This window comes from Staurois parvus, unplaced genomic scaffold (genome assembly GCF_062004578.1).
Source record: "Staurois parvus isolate SC_StPar_1 unplaced genomic scaffold, SC_StPar_1.0 ptg001058l, whole genome shotgun sequence".
NCBI lineage: Eukaryota > Metazoa > Chordata > Amphibia > Anura > Ranidae > Staurois > Staurois parvus.
This window is the reverse complement of record NW_028318854.1, coordinates 860,916-883,936: the sequence shown is the minus strand read 5'-3', so window position 1 is coordinate 883,936 and position 23,021 is coordinate 860,916. Positions and strand designations below refer to the sequence as shown.

Sequence of the window (23,021 nt, the reverse complement as noted above, 5' to 3'; positions counted from 1 at the left end):
GTGAGGAGACCTGAAAGTGGCACATGGCAGAGTGTGGCGATGGAGACAGCAGCAATGGGAGGCCGTACAGGGACCCATGACAGACTCTGGACCTGGCAGCAGCATGAGGAGGCGGTATATAGGGGCCTATGGCAGATTAGGGGCCTGGCAGCAGCTATGGGAGGCCCGTAATCTGCCAGCACCCTATGTCAAAAAATTCTACACACCAGCAGTGTGTGAGACCTGAAAGTGGCACATGGCATGAGACACTGTGGACCTGGCAGCAGCATGAGGAGGCGGTATATAGGGGCCCATGGCAGATTAGGGGCCTGGCAGCAGCTATGGGAGGCCCATAATCTGCCAGCACCCTATGTCAAAAAATTCTACACACCAGCAGTGTGTGAGGAGACCTGAAAGTGGCACATGGCAGAGTGTGGCGATGGAGACAGCAGCAATGGGAGGCCGTACAGGGACCCATGACAGACTCTGGACCTGGCAGCAGCATGAGGAGGCGGTATATAGGGGCCTATGGCAGATTAGGGGCCTGGCAGCAGCTATGGGAGGCCCATAATCTGCCAGCACCCTATGTCAAAAAATTCTACACACCAGCAGTGTGTGAGGAGACCTGAAAGTGGCACATGGCAGAGTGTGGCGATGGAGACAGCAGCAATGGGAGGCCGTACAGGGACCCATGACAGACTCTGGACCTGGCAGCAGCATGAGGAGGCGGTATATAGGGGCCTATGGCAGATTAGGGGCCTGGCAGCAGCTATGGGAGGCCCATAATCTGCCAGCACCCTATGTCAAAAAATTCTACACACCAGCAGTGTGTGAGGAGACCTGAAAGTGGCACATGGCAGAGTGTGGCGATGGAGACAGCAGCAATGGGAGGCCGTACAGGGACCCATGACAGACTCTGGACCTGGCAGCAGCATGAGGAGGCGGTATATAGGGGCCTATGGCAGATTAGGGGCCTGGCAGCAGCTATGGGAGGCCCGTAATCTGCCAGCACCCTATGTCAAAAAATTCTACACACCAGCAGTGTGTGAGACCTGAAAGTGGCACATGGCAGAGTGTGGCGATGGAGACAGCAGCAATGGGAGGCCGTACAGGGACCCATGAGAGACTCTGGACCTGACAGCAGCATGAGGAAGCGGTATATAGGGGCCTATGGCAGATTAGGGGCCTGGCAGCAGCTATAGGAGGCCCATAATCTGCCAGCACCCTATGTCAAAAAATTCAACACACCAGCAGTGTGAGGAGACCTGAAAGTGGCACATGGCATGAGACACTGTGGACCTGGCAGCAGCATGAGGAGGCGGTATATAGGGGCCCATGGCAGATTAGGGGCCTGGCAGCAGCTATGGGAGGCCCATAATCTGCCAGCACCCTATGTCAAAAAATTCTACACACCAGCAGTGTGTGAGGAGACCTGAAAGTGGCACATGGCAGAGTGTGGCTATGGAGACAGCAGCAATGGGAGGCCGTACAGGGACCCATGACACACTCTGGACTTGGCAGCAGCATGAGGAGGCGGTATAGGGGCCCATGGCAGATTAGGGGCCTGGCAGCAGCAATGGGAGGCCCATAATCTGCCAGCACCCTATGTCAAAAAATTCTACACACCAGCAGTGTGAGGAGACCTGAAAGTGGCACATGGCAGAGTGTGGCGATGGAGACAGCAGCAATGGGAGGCCGTACAGGGACCCATGACAGACTCTGGACCTGGCAGCAGCATGAGGAGGCGGTATATAGGGGCCTATGGCAGATTAGGGGCCTGGCAGCAGCTATGGGAGGCCCATAATCTGCCAGCACCCTATGTCAAAAAATTCTACACACCAGCAGTGTGTGAGGAGACCTGAAAGTGGCACATGGCAGAGTGTGGCGATGGAGACAGCAGCAATGGGAGGCCGTACAGGGACCCATGACAGACTCTGGACCTGGCAGCAGCATGAGGAGGCGGTATATAGGGGCCTATGGCAGATTAGGGGCCTGGCAGCAGCTATGGGAGGCCCATAATCTGCCAGCACCCTATGTCAAAAAATTCTACACACCAGCAGTGTGTGAGGAGACCTGAAAGTGGCACATGGCAGAGTGTGGCGATGGAGACAGCAGCAATGGGAGGCCGTACAGGGACCCATGACAGACTCTGGACCTGGCAGCAGCATGAGGAGGCGGTATATAGGGGCCCATGGCAGATTAGGGGCCTGGCAGCAGCTATGGGAGGCCCATAATCTGCCAGCACCCTATGTCAAAAAATTCTACACACCAGCAGTGTGTGAGGAGACCTGAAAGTGGCACATGGCAGAGTGTGGCGATGGAGACAGCAGCAATGGGAGGCCGTACAGGGACCCATGACAGACTCTGGACCTGGCAGCAGCATGAGGAGGCGGTATATAGGGGCCTATGGCAGATTAGGGGCCTGGCAGCAGCTATGGGAGGCCCGTAATCTGCCAGCACCCTATGTCAAAAAATTCTACACACCAGCAGTGTGTGAGACCTGAAAGTGGCACATGGCAGAGTGTGGCGATGGAGACAGCAGCAATGGGAGGCCGTACAGGGACCCATGAGAGACTCTGGACCTGGCAGCAGCATGAGGAAGCGGTATATAGGGGCCTATGGCAGATTAGGGGCCTGGCAGCAGCTATAGGAGGCCCATAATCTGCCAGCACCCTATGTCAAAAAATTAAACACACCAGCAGTGTGTGAGGAGACCTCAAAGTGGCACATGTTTGAGGCATGATTCATGGCGGATTTAGTCAGTTGTGTCAGGAACTGGTGGTTTGAAATCCAGACTAATCCACGCCTGATTCATTTTCACAAACGTGAGTCTCTCCACACTTTGGGTGGACAGTCGTGTCCTCCGCGGAGTTACAATACCTCCTGCCGCACTAAACACGCGCTCCGATGCCACGTTACTGGCCGGGCATGACAGCCTTTCAAGGGCAAATTCAGCTAGTTGGGGCCAAAGGTCAAGTTTCGTTGCCCAGTAGTCAAGGGGATTGTCTACCTCGGTTGGCAGGGTGCTGTCCAAGTAGGCCCAAGCCTGTTGTTTGAGGTCCTGCTCCAGGTCCACCTGATGCTGCTGCTGCTGCTGCGGCTGGTTAGTAGTTTCCTCACTGCGCTGGTGAAGAAAGCTACTCATCATCGACTGCAGACTGAGGCAGCCGCTGCTGGTGGAGCTGCCACTGCTCCTACCACCCCACCCCTCCCCTGCTGCCATGGCAGCGGAACGCGAGCGCACAGGGCCCACAGTGTCTGAGGATGGACGTTGGCGCACAAAGGCAGAGACCAACTGACTACATAGGTGGTTTTTATAGTACGTTATTTTGGCCTCCCTCTCAGCAGGTGTGAAAAAGGCCACCATTTTTGAACGGTAGCGAGGGTCCAACAAGGTGGACAGCCAAAAGTCATCCCTCTGTCTGATGGTTATTATTCGGCTGTCGCTACGCAAGCAACCGAGCATGCTATGGGCCATTTGTGCCAAGGAATGCGAGGGACTCCCTGCCTCCATCTCCACAGCATACTGCCACGGTGCGTCTGGGTCCTCTGTCTCCTCCTCCTCCTCCTCTACCAGATGCTCCTGCTCCTCCACTCCTGTCCGCTGAGTGGAAAAACCACCCATTTCACTCAATAATTCCTGAGCACAAATGTCCTCCTCTACCTCCTCCTCTTCTTCCTGTCCTGCCCCCACGGGGGTCATGTGGCGTTGAGATCTGTGCGCCACGTCTACCGCACCCTGACCAGCCATTGTTAACAGCATTTGTTCAAGGACGTGCAACAGAGGAATGACGTCGTTCATCCCATAGTCCTGCCGACTCACGAATAGCGTGGCCTCCTCAAAGGGCCTGAGCAAGCGGCAGGTGTCACGCATGAGCTGCCAATGGCTGACATCGAAGTTACACAGGGGAGTACCTTTATCCGCTTGTAACATCAGGAAATCGGTGATGGCCTTTCGCTGTTCGTAAAGGCGGTCTAACATGTGTAGGGTTGAATTCCACCTTGTTGCAACGTCGCAGATCAGGCGATGCTGTGGAATTCCGTTCTGCCGCTGCAGCTCAAGGAGGGTGTGCTTTGCGGTGTAGGAATGGCTGAAATGCATGCAAAGTTTACGTGACATTTTAAGGATGTCTTGCAGTGGGATGGTGGATTTTAAGAACCGCTTGACAACCAGATTGAACACGTGAGCCATGCATGGCGCATGGCACAACCTTCCTTGACGCAGAGCAGACACCATGTTCTTTCCGTTGTCGGTCAACATGGTTCCGATTTTCAGTTTGCGCGGAGACAGCCATCTGTCGATTTCTCTGTTCATTACACTCAGAAGTTCCTCCCCTGTGTGACTACGTTCGCCAAGGCATACCAGGTGCAGAACAGCGTGACACCGTTGCGCCCTGCACATGTGATATGCCGGTCGGGTAATGGGACTTGGCACGGGGGTGGCGGCTGAGGACACGGCGGAAGAAGAGGTGGTAGAGGCGGACATCTTTGCCGGACCAAGGACGTGCAAACGTGGAGGCAAAAGCGGCGTGACCTGTCCAAGTTGCTGGTGCGGCTGTGACGGCACCACGTTCACCCAGTGGGCCGTAAATGACATGTACTGTCCCTGACCATAGTTACAGCTCCACACGTCGGCGCTGCCGTGCACTTTGGCAGAGACCGACATGCTCAAAGACTGGCCCACCATGTCTTCTACATGTGAATGCAGGGCTGGCACTGCCTTTTTGGCGAAGAAATGACGGCTTGGCACTCTCCACCGCGGCGCGGCACAAGCCATCATTTCTCTGAAAGGTGCTGAGTCCACCACTTGGAAAGGGAGGGACTGCAGCACCAGCAACTTGGACAGGAGGACGTTCAGCTTTTGCACCGTCGGGTGCGTGCTCGCAAACTGTTGTCTCTTGGAAACGGATTCCAAGAAAGACTGCTGACGGAATCCGTGAAGAGGAGTAGCAGGAGAAGGAGCATCTGAACGAGCGGAAGATGCCAATGAGCGACAACTCCCCTCAGCAGAGGTGTTGGAGCCTTGACTGGCTGATGGAGGGCGATTGACGTCGGGTGACGGAGCAAGTAACGGAGCGGGTGATGGAGCGGGGGCTGGGGCGGGCAGAACCGCCGTATCTTTATCACGGTTTTCCCAGGCCACCAAATGGCGACGCTGCATATGCTGCCGCAACGCTGTAGTCCCAACATGGGCCCCCTGGCCACGCTTGACTTTCTGGCCACATAGTCGACATACGGCTACGTTTACTTCCTCGGGCGGCTTGACGAAAAATTGCCACACCGCCGAGTAGGAAACTTTGCCCCCGATACTCTTCACTGGCTGACTGCTGCTTCCTCCGTGCACACCGGCACCACTACTGGCCGTGGTGGTAGGCTGCAGTGGAGCTGGTGCTCTACTCCGTGGACGTTTGGCTCCACTGACACTGCTGCGACCCTGCTGCTGTCTCCTGGGCAACCCACCGACTGTTTTGCTCGCTGCCAAGCTGCCACCCTCTTCTCCTGATGATGCGGAAGAAATTGCCTGATGACGACGAGGCTGCCAAGTGCGATCAACCTCCTCATCATCAAGTAGGGTCTCCGCCTCACTACTAGCCCCCTCGGCTGCGTCTGGGTCAGGAGACAGACCTGTCTCTAGACCGGCTACCGAGCCACTCTCCTCGCCACTACTTCTTCGCCTGGCTGCTGAAAAGGCGGATGTCTCCCCCCGTTCCTGACCGCCCTCTGTTAGCTCTTCCTCACTGTACAGTGGGGCTGAGCCCACAGCATGCGATACTTCGCTTGGTGAGGGAACACCAAAGGACAGGGGCAGGTAGAGGACACGTGATTTCAGTGGGCTTGGTCCCGGGCCATGCCAACTAACGGTTGTGTCTGACGTACCCACCGACCGTTGGCTGTAGGTGTCAGAGGTGACCTGGGAAGAGGAAGACGACCGAGCCAACCAATCGACGACGGCAGGGTTGTCGGTGGAGACACGACCGCTGGATGACACCGGGAGCACTGGCCTCTGGCTGCGAATAGTGCTGCCTCGACCCCTTCCTCTGCTGCCACGTCTGCTTGCTCCTAAAACATTGCCTCCTCTGCCACTCCTCTGCATGTTGTCTGACATACTCTTTAATTAAACGATTATGTGTCCCTGAGTAACAATTCTGTGTCCCTGAGTAACAATTCTGTGTCTGTGCGAGTAACAATTCTGTGGCCCTAAGTAACAGTTCTGTGGCCCTCAGTAACAATTCTGTGTCCCTGATTAACGTTTCTGTGGCCCCAAGTAACAGTTCTGTGGCCCTCAGTAACAATTCTGTGTCTGTGCGAGTAACAATTCTGTGTCTGTGCGAGTAACAATTCTGTGGCCCTAAGTAAAGTTTCTGTGGCCCTAAGTAACAATTCTCTGGCACTCAGTAACAATTCTGTCTGTCCCTGAGTAACAATTCTCTGGCACTCAGTAACAATTCTGTCTGTCCCTGAGTAAAAATTCTGTGGCCCTAAGTAAAGTTTCTGGGGCCCTGAGTAACAATTATCTGGCACTCAGTAACAATTCTGTCTGTCCCTGAGTAACAATTCTCTGGCACTCAGTAACAATTCTGTCTGTCCCTGAGTAAAAATTCTCTGGCCCTAAGTAAAGTTTCTGTGGCCCTGAGTAACAATTCTCTGGCACTCCGTAACAATTCTGTCTGTCCCTGAGTAACAATTCTCTGGCACTCAGTAACAATTCTGTCTGTCCCTGAGTAAAAATTCTGTGGCCCTAATTAAAGTTTCTGTGGCCCTAAGTAACAATTCTCTGGCACTCAGTAACAATTCTGTCTGTCCCTGAGTAACAATTCTCTGGCACTCCGTAACAATTCTGTCTGTCCCTGAGTAACAATTCTCTGGCACTCAGTAACAATTCTGTCTGTCCCTGAGTAAAAATTCTGTGGCCCTAAGTAAAGTTTCTGTGGCCCTGAGTAACAATTCTCTGGCACTCCGTAACAATTCTGTCTGTCCCTGAGTAACAATTCTCTGGCACTCAGTAACAATTCTGTCTGTCCCTGAGTAAAAATTCTGTGACCCTAAGTAAAGTTTCTGTGGCCCAGAGTAACAATTCTCTGGCACTCCGTAACAATTCTGTCTGTCCCTGAGTATGAATTCTGTGGCCCTAACTAGCGTTTCTTTGTCCCTAAGTAACAGTTCTGTGGCCCTGAGTAACAATTCTGTGTCTGTGCGAGTAACAATTCTGTGGCCCTAAGTAACAGTTCTGTGGCCCTCAGTAACAGTTCTGTGTCTGTGCGAGTAACAATTCTGTGTCTGTGCGAGTAACAATTCTGTGGCCCTAAGTAACAGTTCTGTGGCCTTCAGTAACAATTCTGTGTCTGTGCGAGTAACAATTCTGTGTCTGTGCGAGTAACAATTCTGTGGCCCTAAGTAAAGTTTCTGTGGCCCTAAGTAACAATTCTCTGGCACTCAGTAACAATTCTGTCTGTCCCTGAGTAACAATTCTCTGGCACTCAGTAACAATTCTGTCTGTCCCTGAGTAACAATTCTCTGGCACTCAGTAACAATTCTGTCTGTCCCTGAGTAAAAATTCTGTGGCCCTAAGTAAAGTTTCTGGGGCCCTGAGTAACAATTCTCTGGCACTCAGTAACAATTCTGTCTGTCCCTGAGTAACAATTCTCTGGCACTCAGTAACAATTCTGTCTGTCCCTGAGTAAAAATTCTGTGGCCCTAAGTAAAGTTTCTGTGGCCCTAAGTAACAATTCTCTGGCACTCAGTAACAATTCTGTCTGTCCCTGAGTAACAATTCTCTGGCACTCAGTAACAATTCTGTCTGTCCCTGAGTAAAAATTCTGTGGCCCTAATTAAAGTTTCTGTGGCCCTAAGTAACAATTCTCTGGCACTCAGTAACAATTCTGTCTGTCCCTGAGTAACAATTCTCTGACACTCCGTAACAATTCTGTCTGTCCCTGAGTAACAATTCTCTGGCACTCAGTAACAATTCTGTCTGTCCCTGAGTAAAAATTCTGTGGCCCTAAGTAAAGTTTCTGTGGCCCTGAGTAACAATTCTCTGGCACTCCGTAACAATTCTGTCTGTCCCTGAGTATGAATTCCGTGGCCCTAACTAGCGTTTCTTTGTCCCTAAGTAAAGTTTCTGTGGCCCTCAGTAACAGTTCTGTGTCTGTGCGAGTAACAATTCTGTGTCTGTGCGAGTAACAATTCTGTGGCCCTAAGTAAAGTTTCTGTGGCCCTAAGTAACAATTCTCTGGCACTCCGTAACAATTCTGTCTGTCCCTGAGTAACAATTCTCTGGCACTCAGTAACAATTCTGTCTGTCCCTGAGTAAAAATTCTGTGGCCCTAAGTAAAGTTTCTGTGGCCCTGAGTAACAATTCTCTGGCACTCCGTAACAATTCTGTCTGTCCCTGAGTAACAATTCTCTGGCACTCAGTAACAATTCTGTCTGTCCCTGAGTAAAAATTCTGTGGCCCTAAGTAAAGTTTCTGTGGCCCAGAGTAACAATTCTCTGGCACTCCGTAACAATTCTGTCTGTCCCTGAGTATGAATTCTGTGGCCCTAACTAGCGTTTCTTTGTCCCTAAGTAACAGTTCTGTGGCCCTGAGTAACAATTCTGTGTCTGTGCGAGTAACAATTCTGTGGCCCTAAGTAACAGTTCTGTGGCCCTCAGTAACAGTTCTGTGTCTGTGCGAGTAACAATTCTGTGTCTGTGCGAGTAACAATTCTGTGGCCCTAAGTAACAGTTCTGTGGCCTTCAGTAACAATTCTGTGTCTGTGCGAGTAACAATTCTGTGTCTGTGCGAGTAACAATTCTGTGGCCCTAAGTAAAGTTTCTGTGGCCCTAAGTAACAATTCTCTGGCACTCAGTAACAATTCTGTCTGTCCCTGAGTAACAATTCTCTGGCACTCAGTAACAATTCTGTCTGTCCCTGAGTAAAAATTCTGTGGCCCTAAGTAAAGTTTCTGTGGCCCTAAGTAACAATTCTCTGGCACTCAGTAACAATTCTGTCTGTCCCTGAGTAACAATTCTCTGGCACTGAGTAACAATTCTGTCTGTCCCTGAGTAAAAATTCTGTGGCCCTAATTAAAGTTTCTGTGGCCCTAAGTAACAATTCTCTGGCACTCAGTAACAATTCTGTCTGTCCCTGAGTAACAATTCTCTGGCACTCAGTAACAATTCTGTCTGTCCCTGAGTAACAATTCTGTGGCCCTAATAACGTTTCTGTGGCCCTAAGTAACAATTCTCTGGCACTGAGTAACAATTCTGTCTGTCCCTGATTATGAATTCTGTGGCCCTAACTAGCGTTTCTTTGTCCCTAAATAACGATTCTGTGGCCCTCATTAACAAGTCTGTGTCCCTGAGTAATGGTTCTCTGTCCCTAAGTAACTTTTCTCTGTCCCCAATTATCGTTTCTGTGGCCCTAACTCTGTCCCTGTCCCTAGTACAGAGCGGTCTGCCTCTGTTCAATAACTGCAGGCAAATGAAGAATTCCAAAATGGCCGCTATTTATAGCTCGACCATTACACAGTGCTGGCTGGCTGGCTGCTGATAGGCTGATGCGATCACATGTAGTTGAGGAATGCATTATGGGTCAGCGCGCCTTGTCTGCGCGCCTTCCCAGACATCCCCGCTCCGTCGCCGCACATGTCAGCCGCCATTTTCTGAAAAATTTCGATTCGCGCGTCCGAATTAGGCTATTTTTTGGATTCGGCACGAATCGAAATTTTTCCGATATTCGACTCCAATTCCACTTCGGATACTTCGATTCGCTCATCTCTAAATATGTCAACAAAAGTTAGATTTTATTTCCATCATTTACACTTTCAAAATAACAGAAAACAAAAAAATGGCGTCTGCAAATGTTTGGGCACCCTGCAGAATTTATAGCATGCACTGCCCCCTTTGCCAAGCTGAGACCTGCCAGTGTCATGGATTGTTCTCAATCATCGTCTGGGAAGACCAGGTGATGTCAATCTCAAAGGTTTTAAATGCCCAGACTCATCTGACCTTGCCCCAACAATCAGCACCATGGGTTCTTCTAAGCAGTTGTCTAGAAAACTGAAACTGAAAATAGTTGACGCTCACAAAGCTGGAGAAGGCTATAAGAAGATAGCAAAGCGTTTTCAGATGTCAATATCCTCTGTTCGGAATGTAATTAAGAAATGGCAGTCATCAGGAACAGTGGAAGTTAAAGCAAGATCTGGAAGACCAAGAAAAATATCAGACAGAACAGCTCGCAGGATTGTGAGAAAAACAATTCAAAACCCACGTTTGACTGCACGATCCCTCCAGAAAGATCTGGCAGACACTGGAGTTGTGGTACACTATTCCACTATAAAGAGATACTTGTACAAATATGGTCTTCATGGAAGAGTCATCAGAAGCAAACCGCTTCTACGTCCTCACCACAAAAATCATCGTTTGAACTTTGCAAATTAACATATAGACAAGCCTGATGCATTTTGCAAACAAGTTCTGTGGACCGATGAGGTTAAAATTGAACTTTTTGGCCAGAATGAGCAAAGGTACGTTTGGAGAAGAAGGGGCACAGAATTCAATGAAAAGAACCTCTGTCCAGCTGTTAAGCATGGGGTTGGATCAATCATGCTTTGGGGTTGTGTTGCAGCCAGTGGCACAGGGAACATCTCACGAGTAGAAGTAAAAATGGAATCAATAAAATTTCAGCAAATTTCGGATGGTAACTTGATGCCTTCTGTGAAAAAGCTGAAGATAAAGAGAGGATGGCTTCTACAAATGGATAATGATCCTAAACACACCTTGAAATCCACGGGGGATTACATCAAGAATCATAAACTGAAGGTTTTGCCATGGCTTTCACAATCTCCTGACCTCAATATAATTGAAAATCTATGGATAGACCTTAAAAGAGCAGTGCGTGACAGACAGCCCAGAAATCTCAAAGAACTGGAAGACTTTTGTAAGGAAGAATGGACAAAGATACCTCAAACAAGAATTGAAAGACTCTTGGCTGGCTACAAAAAGCGTTTACAAGCTGTGATACTTGCCAAAGGGGGCAGTACAAGATATTAACTCTGCAGGGTGCCCAAACTTTTGCAGACGCCATTTTTTTGTTTTCTGTTATTTTGAAAGTGTAAATGATGGAAATAAAATCTAACTTTTGTTGACATATTATAAGAATGTCTAATCTGTAATTTGATGCCTTTTGAAGATTTTTCCATCTTTCCTTGCACATTAATACAACTTTTTAGCTGGGGTGCCCAAACGTTCGATCCCCACTGTATATGAAAAAAAATCAGAAAGGGGGCAAACACATTTTCACAGCACTCTAAGCAGCTTTCCAGTTTTTGCTGTATGTATATAGTTTAATTTTAGTCAGAGAGAGGGTATGTCGTGCTACTCACCGAACCTTCTTTTCCACTGATCCATTGCATATTTCACATTTACCGTTCATTCCCACTCGGTTATCAGACTTTCTTGGGGAGCAATTACAAACAAGGGGACAGTTTTGATGTTTGGTCAAAAAAGAAGGCAAAACCTGTCTGTTGCTAATGGCGTCTGATTTGTCAGAATAGGAAGAAATAATGTCTGGTTCAAGAAGCTCTTGAGAATGAAGGCTCAGAGGGGAGGCTGGAGTGACATTAGATTGAGAAAAAGTGAAGTAACTATTGGTGAGATCACCACAAACTTGTGTGGTTGAAGAATCTGCAGTAGAATTAATTTCAGAAGGAAAGATAGGATTGCTAGGAAGAATGACATAATTTGGCGAATCAATGGAAGCCTCAAAAGAAGTTTTCACACATTGAGAAGGTGAGAAAAGGGACGGAGACATTCTAGATGGAGAACAGCTAGGATTGCCTGGAACTGGAGAAGTGCCCATGATTTCCTTTACAAACATATATGATACATGGGCTGTTTCCCCAGCTGATGTACTACAAGTGCTGGAAGCCAGGATACATGGATAGGCAACACTGGAGCTAGAAACAATGTTATTTTGGGCCATATAGTCACATATGCCCCAACTGTCAAGGTAGTAGATGCCTGGAAGGCGAAAATGTACATATAGAGAGGAAAGGAATCTCAACTAGTGATGTGCAGGAGAAGTATTGCTACCAAAGTTTCCATGAGTAGTTGTCAGTTGTTTAAGAGCAGTGTTTGGTAATAGTTCAGCAGGATAGGTGTTAATACAAATGAAGAGTCTTGAAGACACAGTTCAGAATAGTCAGGTCAACATTCTATGGGATGGAAGAGTATCTGTCAGATTGGCCAATGATGAAATCGTTCTTAAAAAACAAAGGAACACGCAGTTTGAGATCAAGAACACTCAGTTTCAGAGATAATGCAGAGCAGTAGTCAGCTTGGAAAACATCACGTATGGAATGAAAGGAATGGTCATGAAGAAAATGGTAGTTGTACAGGAAGCAGTCGGGATTGCACAAAGGAGAACAAGTCATGAAGATATCATCCTCATCTTCATCAAACTCCAAGGTAATCGGTGCCCCTAAAAGAGATAATGGTAAATATCAGTATTACTAGAACAGAAATATAGCAACTCGGCATTTCAATAATTTTGCTGAAACAACAGATACGTGTTGTCTGTATACCTTTTATAATGTTACATCGAAGGAGTGGAAACTCCCAGAAGGCAATAAAAAAACATCCTGTATGTTGTTGGCTTATGGGATCATATGGGTGTGACAAAATACTGTGGAATCAGGCAGAAAATTTTCTGGCATGCTTTTAATCTCTGCAGTTAGTGCTTTTCATATTGTACGGCAAGGCGGGAATATCATCTCAGGTGGTGGAACCATCTGAAGGGCTGCATGGGCTGAAGGTCTCGCCATTCCTCACCATGAAAAACATTCAGCCGGGTTCATACTGATGCGGTGTGGCACATGACAAGGGATTCGCACACAGCAACCGCACCGCATTCCTGTGCAAATCACATGCGATTTCTGTGCGGTGCAATTTGAACCTTACATTTTGTATGGCTCAAATCGCACTCCATTCACACCATGACCCTTTTTTTTTGGCCGCACCAGAATCAGATCGCATTCTTTTTTCCACTTGGGATCACTATTATATATATTTATATTTTTTTCTTCAGTTACAACAGTTGGTCTCTGTTGATTTTTATTAATTTTTGGTATATTTGTGGTTTTTCACTTATTATTCACATATGGGATGATGATTGTCCTTTTTTGCTAGTTTTCCTGGACTTACCAGGTTGGCGCTTATATAATAGTGGATATATTCTCACATCACTTGTCTATTTGTGCTATTCAGCACAACAGTGGGGGGGGTTCATTTATCACCATCATTTACTGATTTATATGGTTTATTATTTACGTTTTTTTCTTTTTTCTGAATTTATCAGTTTGGTACATGGTATTTGTCACTATTTCCGTTGTGTGTGCAATTTAGCACAGAAGTGCGGAGGTCATTCCCATCATCTCCCTTGGGTTTTATTGGGAATTATTGTCTCATGATTTCATATTTTTTGTGATTTTAGTCACATATAAGCACACTTAGATATTGGGTTTGGGGTTTTTTGTATATATGTAGATTTAATATATGCTATTATTCTTTCTGGTATGTTGTATATATATGCACAGCACCACATCAATTCATTTTATTATTGTCCATATTGGTATGTGGTAGGGTGGTAGCAGCTTTATTCAGAGGTTACATCTGAGTGCAGGAGGATCATACAGTTTACTTTGTGTTCACACCCATGTGATAAAATTCTGCACATCGCACCGCATTTTGCAAACCGATTTCGGGGTGTTAACTTAACATACACACCCGCAGTGGTTTGCATGATTGGGGTGTGATTTAGATGCGGTGTGGAAAGCGGTGGGAATTACGCCAGGGCTCAGGAGACAACACAGGGATGGAGAGTGTGCAGCCAGTGTCCAGACTAGTAAAACCAGCTGCCACTGGGATTTGTGGGATTAAGATAGGGCTTATCATGTGAGTATAGAAGTGAAAGTATTTTATGTCAAAGCAAAATGAACACATGCAGTACTTATTATACAGTTGTCCATAAATGTCTGCATACCCTGGCAGAAATGAAATCGTGAAATTTTGGCATTGATTTTGAAAATATGACTGATCATGCCACAAAAGCTGACTTATTTAACCACTTCAAGTCCGGACACTTTCACCCCCTTCCTGTCCAGGCCAATTTTCAGCTTTCAACACTGTCACTTTGAATGACAATTGCACGGTCATGCAACACTGTACCCATATGAATTTTTTAGCATTTTTTTTAGACAGATAAAACTAATATTTTGGTGGTATTTATTCACCACTGGATTTTTTTTTTTGCTATATACTTGAAAAGGTCCAAAAATTTTGAAAAAAGTGTTTTTCTTATAAAATTTTGCAAATAAATAATCTTTCTTCATAAATCTTGGCCAAAATGTATTCCATTATCTTTTTAGCAAAAAATTTCCCAAATTAGTTTATAACCAAAAATTATAATATTTCAAAAATGTTTTTTACATTTTTATTTTTTTATATTATTTGTTTTTTTTTTACATACTGTCACCCTAGCAGTACAGTGTCACCATAGTGACACTGTACTACTTGTGGGGGGTGATGAAGATTTTTTTTTTTTTTTTTTACACTGACTGCTTTTACACCCATAAAGGCTGTAAAAGCAATCATTTCTCCTCTCTTGCTGCATTCTTACAGCCATTGAGAAATACTGTGAGAGCTGTGATTGGCCACAGCTTGTCACATGGTACAAGACTGTTGTGAATAGCTTTGTACCATGTGACCTCTGTGATCATTCACAGATTTTACATGTAGTAAGCAATTATGTCAGAAGTGACATCTTGCTTACTACTATTCATGTGATCACTGATTGGCCAATCAGTGATCACATGATCGGGACCTCACTCAGAGGTCCCATACAGCGCTCGGTGTTCCGCTGTGTTCGGAGGACACAGCAGGCATCGGATCGCGGTGCCGCGCACTCCCAGGGAGAGCGCACAGGCTAAATGGTGGGCGCCGTTTATGAACGGCAACCTGCCCTGCACTGCTCCCGCCTGGCCGTTTATATACATGGGCTGGACAGGAAGTGGTTAAAGGATAAGTTAAGCTCACCTTTGGGAACATGTTAGATGTTCCACTTGAATTTAGGGTGTAATGTGTTCTCAATGCTGCAGCCGCTGCCTACTGCCCTGTTTTCCTTTAACAGTCTATAACTCTAACAAAGAAAGTGGTGTCATCTGGCTATAATGTCTGATAGGTCTGTGTAAATCCCAGAACTGGATGGACACAAATACAAATCCTTTGGAAGGTAACACAGTTCCCATATATGACTTTCATCTGTGTATTTAGCTGTTTGGCTGGAGTTCAGCTTTAACTCCAAACTGAAAAAAAAAACAGAGAGTTTGTATCTCTTTCCAGCAAGCATACATTTATCTCTCATTTCAGCCATGCTATAAAGATATAAAGTCCATTCTGGTTATTTCACAAAGCTCTGTACTGAAAAACACTCTAGATGTAGAGCTAGATGTATAGTTATTCCTATTTCCATCCTGCAATTAGAGAAAGGCACAGTACAAAGATCATTTGTAGTTGTGCTTAGTGTTATACATAATATATTCATACTCATCATATTTTATTGATTTCAGCTACTTATATAGCGCCATCAATTTACGCAGTGCTTTACATATATATTGTACATTCACATCAGTCCCTAACCCTCAAGGGGTGTACAATCTAAGGTCCCTAACTCACATTCAAACATACACATACTATGGCCAATTTAGAGAGGAGCCAATTCACCTACCAGCATGTCTTTGGAGTGTGGGAGGAAACCAGAGTACCCAGAGGAAACCAACACAGGCACAGGGAGAACATGCAAACTCCAGACAGGAGGTGCTGTGGCTGGGATTCGAACCAACAACCCTAGTACTGCCAGGCAGAAGTGCTAATCATTTAGCCACTGTGTATTCTGTTCTTTATTGTAATATTCCACTGCTACCTTCACCCAAATACAGTGAATCTGTTATATGCATTTTGTACAGGTACTCAGCAATTTAGATAAATAATAAAAGAGAACACCATCCAGGACGAAAACTACCAAGGTTGTTGCTATCTTGAGCATATTTCTTTTTCAACAATTGTGATGTGTAAGTCCTATGATAAAAACAGCCACAGTAAGGCCTCTTGCACACGGGATGACTGAAAAATCCCAAGTTTTTAAGCATTCAGATGTTTGTTATTTTTACTGATCTAAATACAGTCTTTTGTTTGTACACACAGGCACATAAACATTCATTGTGTAGAGATCAGTAAACAATTCTGCATTGCTGATCAGTATTGTTATGTGCAAATACAAACATATACACATGAATGTCACCTTCTCTTGATTAAAAGAAAAGCTAGAAGAATTTTTACCCATGTGTATGCATACACACAAATATGCACGCGTGCTATACAGCCCATATTTGCATTTTCTATCTTCTAGGAATATCTGATGTTCATATACCAGTACTGTGTACAAGTACCCATAGATTTTCAACTTACATATTTGTTACTAGTTTTTATGTTTACCTAGAGTTCTCCTTTATAAAAGTACAAAAAACTCTTTTTAATGCATTTGGCAATGTGGCTTCAAGTCAAAACATAAAGCATTATAAACAGTCAAGATTTCAGTTGGTGTTTAACGTAACTTTATAATGGGGAAGATTGGGCAACTTTGACTGTGCAATAACTGCTAGTGCCAGGCATGGTGGTTACATCAGCTCAGAAATTGCTAACCTCTTAGGACTTTCACACACTGCAGTCTCATGGACATTGGTGTAAAAAAGCAAAAAACATCCAATGAGCAGCGATCCCGTAGAAAGACACCTTGTTAAAGTAAATGGCGGTCCCCAACCTTTTAAATGACTACCTATTACAACAGTGGTATACAAATGGGAACCTCTGGATACACATAACATTGGATCAGGGGCGGACTGACCATTTGGAAACTCAGGCACTGCCCGAGGGCCCGGGGTCAGTAGATGAGATGCCCCTGGTACCTTTTTCATAGGCTTTTTTGAGTTTAGGCAAGGACACAGGGGCCCCATGATCCCCTATTGCCCGGGGGCCCCATGAGTTGTCAGTCCGCCCCTGCATTGGATCCTTAAAAAGGATGTAGTAGAAGACCATACCAGGTTCCATTACAGTCCACCAGGTCTGGGCATCTAAAGACAAAAGAAATCTTGCCTGGCATGACGGATGATCCTTTCTGACGCAGCATACAGGTGTTGGGGATCAGAGTTTGGCATATTCAACACAACCCTTTGGGATATGGTGAAACAGTCAGAAATCTACAGAAACTGCTTGAAGTTATCAAGTTACTGTAGCATGGACCAAAATCTACAAGGAAGGGTTCCATCACCATGCTCAGTCCATGTAACAAAGCATTCAAGCTGTTTTAAAGGCAAAAGACCCCTTATGAGCAGGTCAACCAAGTGCAGTCCTGAGAGTACAAAATGTAGGGTGGCTGGTCAGAGAGTTAAGAGCAGGTAGACTAGAATAGAATAGATAGACTAGATAGAACTAGAATGTGTTATCAACTTGGACAACTTGGCAGGATAGCCTTCAAATGATAGAGAAATGACTTAAGCCCCATATACATGATGAGAATATTGGACAAATGATCGTCCATTTTTTTTTTGCATGCTAGTCTCCATATCAAAAGTGAAGAGGTTACTAAAGTTACAAAAATTCTCGTACAAGAGAATAAAAATTCGGAAGTGATGTAATGCATTTTATTTTGGACAAAAACTGTACTTATCAAGCGAAATGTGTGTGATCTGGTACCGTATGAGAACATTTTTCGTGCTTGTCCCTTCGATTAATTTCGGATAAAAGCTGTGTGTGACAGGAGTCACTTTGGGTGGGGGGCCCAGGGAACCCAGCTCATTTTGGAGAGGCGGGGAGACCCCTGTCTCAGCTCCCCATATCCCTCTTATGTGTAAATCACCCTGTGCCTGTTAGGGGTACAGGGTGATCTGTCCTAATATTGTGTGGGCTTTGTCTCAGACTGTGTAGACATGTCTAGGAGATAGGTGGGGTGGGGATTGTTGATTGTTTAATGTTATGTGGTTGCATCCCATTGTTCTATTGTCTGTCTGGCTTAGGAACAAACTATAATGGAATGTATGTGTTTAGGTGTATGGGCTTAGTGGGGGGGGGGGGGGGTGTCTCCTGCAGCCCTCCCTCTTGATGGGACTGTCTGCTGTTGTGAAGTTTGAATACCTGTGTGTTTCTTGTTATGAAATGTAGATTGCCCTGTGTCATTATACAGGAAGGGGGGACTGTCCCCTGAGTATATATATCTTTTATCTGTGTTCAAATAAAGTGTCTTCCTCTGGTTTACTTCAAGACTGGTGTTGTCTAGTCTTGCATGGTCGGCTGTGGTGTCTGTTGGTGTTCGGACGAGGAAGCGATATTCTAACGGAAGTACTCAAGCGCAGTCTGGGTCGGTTCCATTGCCCTCTGTACTATTGATCAGATTATCGTACGGTAGCTTTGAAAGCGGTATTTTTCATCCATTTTTTTGATCGTTTCTACTCGGCTATAAAGAGTACCAGGTCCACCTGGTACTCTTAATGACAACCATATAACCCACTTTCTGTGCGTTTTGGATGCAGAAAAAAAAGCACAATGATACGCATGTAGTGTAAACTGGCCCTAAGAGTACAACTAAAAATTACCCCCTCTTCCCCGTACAAATCCCCCCCCACAAAGCCATATCCCCCACAGTACAGATCTCACATAACATTCCTTAAATCCCCCCTCACAGCCCACTTCCTTAGTTCAGACCCCCTTCCCCAGTACTGAACTCCTAGTAGCACATACCCCTCATATTAGACTCCCCCCTCCATCACAGACCCCTCAGTACAGACTCCTCCCTCCATCACAGAAAACCCCTTCCAATAGCACAGACACCCCTCCCCTGTATAGAACTCCTCCGTACAGACATCCCTCCCCTTCAGTACAGACATCCCTCCCCTTCAGTACAGACTCCTCCCTCCATCACAGACCCCCCAGTACAGACTTCCCCCTTCCTCAGCACAGACCCCCTCAGTACAGACTCCTCCCTCCTTCACAAACCCTTCAGTACAGACTGCTCCCTCCATCACAGACAACCCCTCCCCCTAGCACAGACACCCCTCCCCTGTATAGACCCCCTCTATACAGACACCCCTCCCCTTCAGTACAGACTCCTCCCTCCATCACATGTTCCCCAGTACAGACTTCCCCCTTCCTCAGCACAGACCCCCTCAGTACAGACTCCCCCCTCCATCACAGACCCCTCAGTACAGACTCCTCCCTCCATCACAGACAACCCCTCCCCCTAGCACAGACATCCTTCCCCTGTATGGAACTCCTCCGTACAGACATCCCTCTCCTTCAGTACAGACATCCCTTCCCTTCAGTACAGACTCCTTCCTCCATCACAGACCCCCCCAGTACAGACTTCCTCCTTCCTTAGCACAGACCACCTCAGTACAGACTCCTCCCTCCATCATAGACAACCCCTCCCCTGTATAGACCCCCCTTCTCTTCAGTACAGACTCCTCCCTCCATCACAGACCCCTCAGAACAGACTCCTCCCTCCATCACAGACAACCCCTCACCCTAGTACAGACACCCCTCCACCCTAGTACAGACACCCCTCCCTTGTTTAGACCCCCTCCATACAGACACCCCTCCCCCTCAGTACAGACTCCTCCCTCCATCCCAGACCCCCCAGTACAGAAAACCCCTCCCCCTAGCAGAGACACCCCTCCCCTGTTTAGACCCCTCTGTACAGACACCCCTCCCCATCAGTACAGACCCCTCAGTACAGACATTCCTTCCTGCAGTACAGAGCCCCCCCAATACAGATCTCGCCTCTCCCTAAACACACTCACCAAACTAGATGACCAGATTCAGTAGCAGTTCAGAGTGAGGGGAAGCTCTCCCCTGGGCTCTGTCATATGAACTGCCGCTGTCAGAGGAGTAGCAGGTGCTGACTCTCTGGGGGTTCTATGGCTGTCTGACATTTTTTCTTTGTGTTGCATAGTGCTGTGGTGTGGTGCTGTGCAACACAAAAAAAGAAATATCAGGTGACCACATCATCCCCAGAGTGCGGGCACCTGATAGGGAACAGCCCCCCCAGAGTGCGGACACCTGCTAGGGAACACCCCCCCAGAGTGCGGACACCTGATAGGGAACACCCCCCCAGAGTGCGGGCACCTGATAGGGAACACCCCCCCAGAGTTCGGGCACCTGATAGGGAACACCCCCCCCAGAGTTCGGGCACCTGATAGGGAACACCCCCCCTAGAGTTCGGGCACCTGATAGGGAACACCCCCCCCCCCAGAGTGCGGGCACCTGATAGGGAACACCCCCCCCCAGAGTGCGGGCACCTGATAGGGAACACCCCCCCCCAGAGTGCGGGCACCTGATAGGGACCACCCCCCCAGAGTGCGGGCACCTGATAGGGAACACCCCCCCAGAGTGCGGGCACCTGATAGGGAACACCCCCCCAGAGTGCGGGCACCTGATAGGGAACACCCCCCCAGAGTGCGGGCACCTGATAGGGAACACCCCCCCCCCAGGTGTGGGCACCTGATAGGGAACACCCCTAGAGTGTGGGCACCTGATAGGTCACCCCCCCAAGAGTGTGGGCACCTGATAGGGACCACCCTCCCTAGAGTGTGGGCACCTGATAGGGACCCCCCCACCCAGAGTGTGGGCACCTGATAGGGACCCCCCCACCCAGAGTGTGGGCACCTGATAGGGACCCCCCCACCCAGAGTACGGGCACCTGATAGGGACCCCCCCACCCAGAGTGTGGGCACCTGATAGGGACCCCCCCACCCAGAGTGTGGGCACCTGATAGGGACCCCCCCACCCAGAGTACGGGCACCTGATAGGGACCCCCCCACCCAGAGTGTGGGCACCTGATAGGGACCACCCCCCCTAGAGTGTGGGCACCTGATAGGGACCCCCACCCCCCAGAGTGTGGGCACCTGATAGGGACCCCCCTTAGTACGCCAATGCTTTGATCTAGTATCAGCCTCTTGTCATCCTTGTACAGAGCAGCATATGCTGGGGAAGGGGTTAGCAGCACAAGGATCCAATTGGTTGTGCTACAGTGCAAACAGCTCTGTCAGTGCGAGTGCAGCTAGAAAAACGAGGTCACCTATCCTGCCAGACAGGCCTGTGCTGTACGGCAGAGCTGTTCAAATCTCAGGGCTGGATAGTCAGAAATACAAACCCTTTGGCAGGTAAAACAGCTCCCATATATGTATTTAATTTGTGTATTTAGCGGTTTACCTGTAGATTAGCTCTAATGCTTGCCCAGCAGTGATGATCCCAGTGCTGAGGGCTCTCTCAACAAGGTTCAACATGGTCCCCTACCTGAAACCTCCTCCGCTGTGTAAGGGTGCTGAGACAACAAGGTGGTGCATGCCGTCCACGAAGCAGCTCAGCAGTTCCCACGTGGACAACGCTGTGATGTGTTGTGAGGCTTCAATTATAAACTGTACAAAGTCCAGAGTAACGTCTCCCTGACACCACGCCAAAACAAACATCATTGCCGTCCTATCTTACAATACTGCTGCCTGGGCCTGCGGGATCGCTCATTGATCTATAGTGTACAGCACTGCTGGGGCAGGCAGGGTGTTCACTCACCTGCTACTACACAGAGTATTGATCAGAGTGCTGGGCATGAATCCAGGGATCGCTCATTGATCTATAGTGTACAGCTCTGCTGGGGAGGCAGGGTGTTCACTCACCCGCTACTACACGGAGTATTGATCAGACTGCTGGGCATGAATCCAGAGAAAGGTCACATAGGCTGCAAGCTATGGTCGAAAAATATAGGGAGGCTCTGACATTTCCAGCACATTTCTGTTCTTTACGATACAGTATGTCTGTTTGTTTTAAGAATTTAAATATACAAAAAGGTCTCATTCACTCTTTCAGCAGACCCTCTGAAAAGTGATCCAACACAGATTGCTTTTCAAAGGACAGATGAGAGGAAAACTGCAAGGTGATATGATGCCTCTTTACAGCCTCTTTTTAACCATGAAAAGCCTGCACCACGAAACACAGTGCCCGACCCTGCCCTTCTTACCAACTCGTGACAAAGACTGGCCAGTCGCACACCATGTTGTCCCTTACATAACAGTACCACTCTCAGCTGCACCCTGCACAAAGATTTTCCAGCTCGCAGGACCACAATCTAGGTGCAAGTAGCCTGAGAGTGATTGTCACTGGGTTAAGCTACCTAAGCAATTAACCCTCTAAACTCCAAACTGCCACTAGATGGCTTTGGGCCTATCAACCCTTCACAATATTAGCAAGAACAAATATGAAAAATAAATGTCTGTATACACACTGTCACCACAGACAGGTATACTCAGAGATTTATCATATACAGTAGCACTCTTCACAAGACAGGGATTCTTTAGTTTGCATCAAAAGCTTTAGACATAATTTCAACACTTTTCAAAATAGGGTTTAATAATGAAAAGGTCAAAATGGTGCAAAAAAAATAAAATATTTGCAGCAACAGGGTGTTACAAGGAAATAAAGAGACAACAAGGCAACAGAGAAATTAAAAGGCGTTGAAAATGAAGAATACGTAACAATGTCCTGGTTTGCAGAGTCCAATGGATAAGCAAAGATGGTACAGTGGCTCTCTCAAGTCCAGTTAGAAGTTCCATGGCTTGATGTTAAAAGAGAGCCATCAAAGTGTCCTGGCATTCCTCTTTTCTGTGGTATCAAAGGGGTGTTGACAGAGGCCATCTGACCAATTATCAAGTTTAAGGGGTGGGAGCTGGGAGGTCACCACATTTATGACCAAGTCTCAAATACAGTTTCTTACAAATACTCATATTTCTGAATACCTACCATTTACAGTCTGTTACCATGCAGATTATTGTCCAGCATGAAATTAGCTTCACAATGGATGTAAATATGACAGGTCTCGGATATCTTTTTCTCATATGAGGGGTGTGGAGGCCTAATCCACTCTGGTACCTCCTATCATAGGAGTGTATGGGTTCAAAATG

The 23,021-nt window shown here is 47.3% G+C and overlaps 1 protein-coding gene across 1 annotated transcript in view; it reads right to left on the bottom strand.

Moving 5' to 3' along the window:
* The window catches only part of LOC149440700 (uncharacterized), a 129,578-nt gene that overhangs the window by 32,525 nt on the left and 74,032 nt on the right, over positions 1 to 23,021 (bottom strand). The window contains exon 2 of the mRNA XM_089658201.1: positions 11,346 to 12,442. Within this exon, the coding sequence (XP_089514327.1) occupies positions 11,346 to 11,944 (599 nt within the window). The 5' untranslated portion in view covers positions 11,945 to 12,442. The remainder of the gene's footprint in view (positions 1 to 11,345; positions 12,443 to 23,021) is intronic.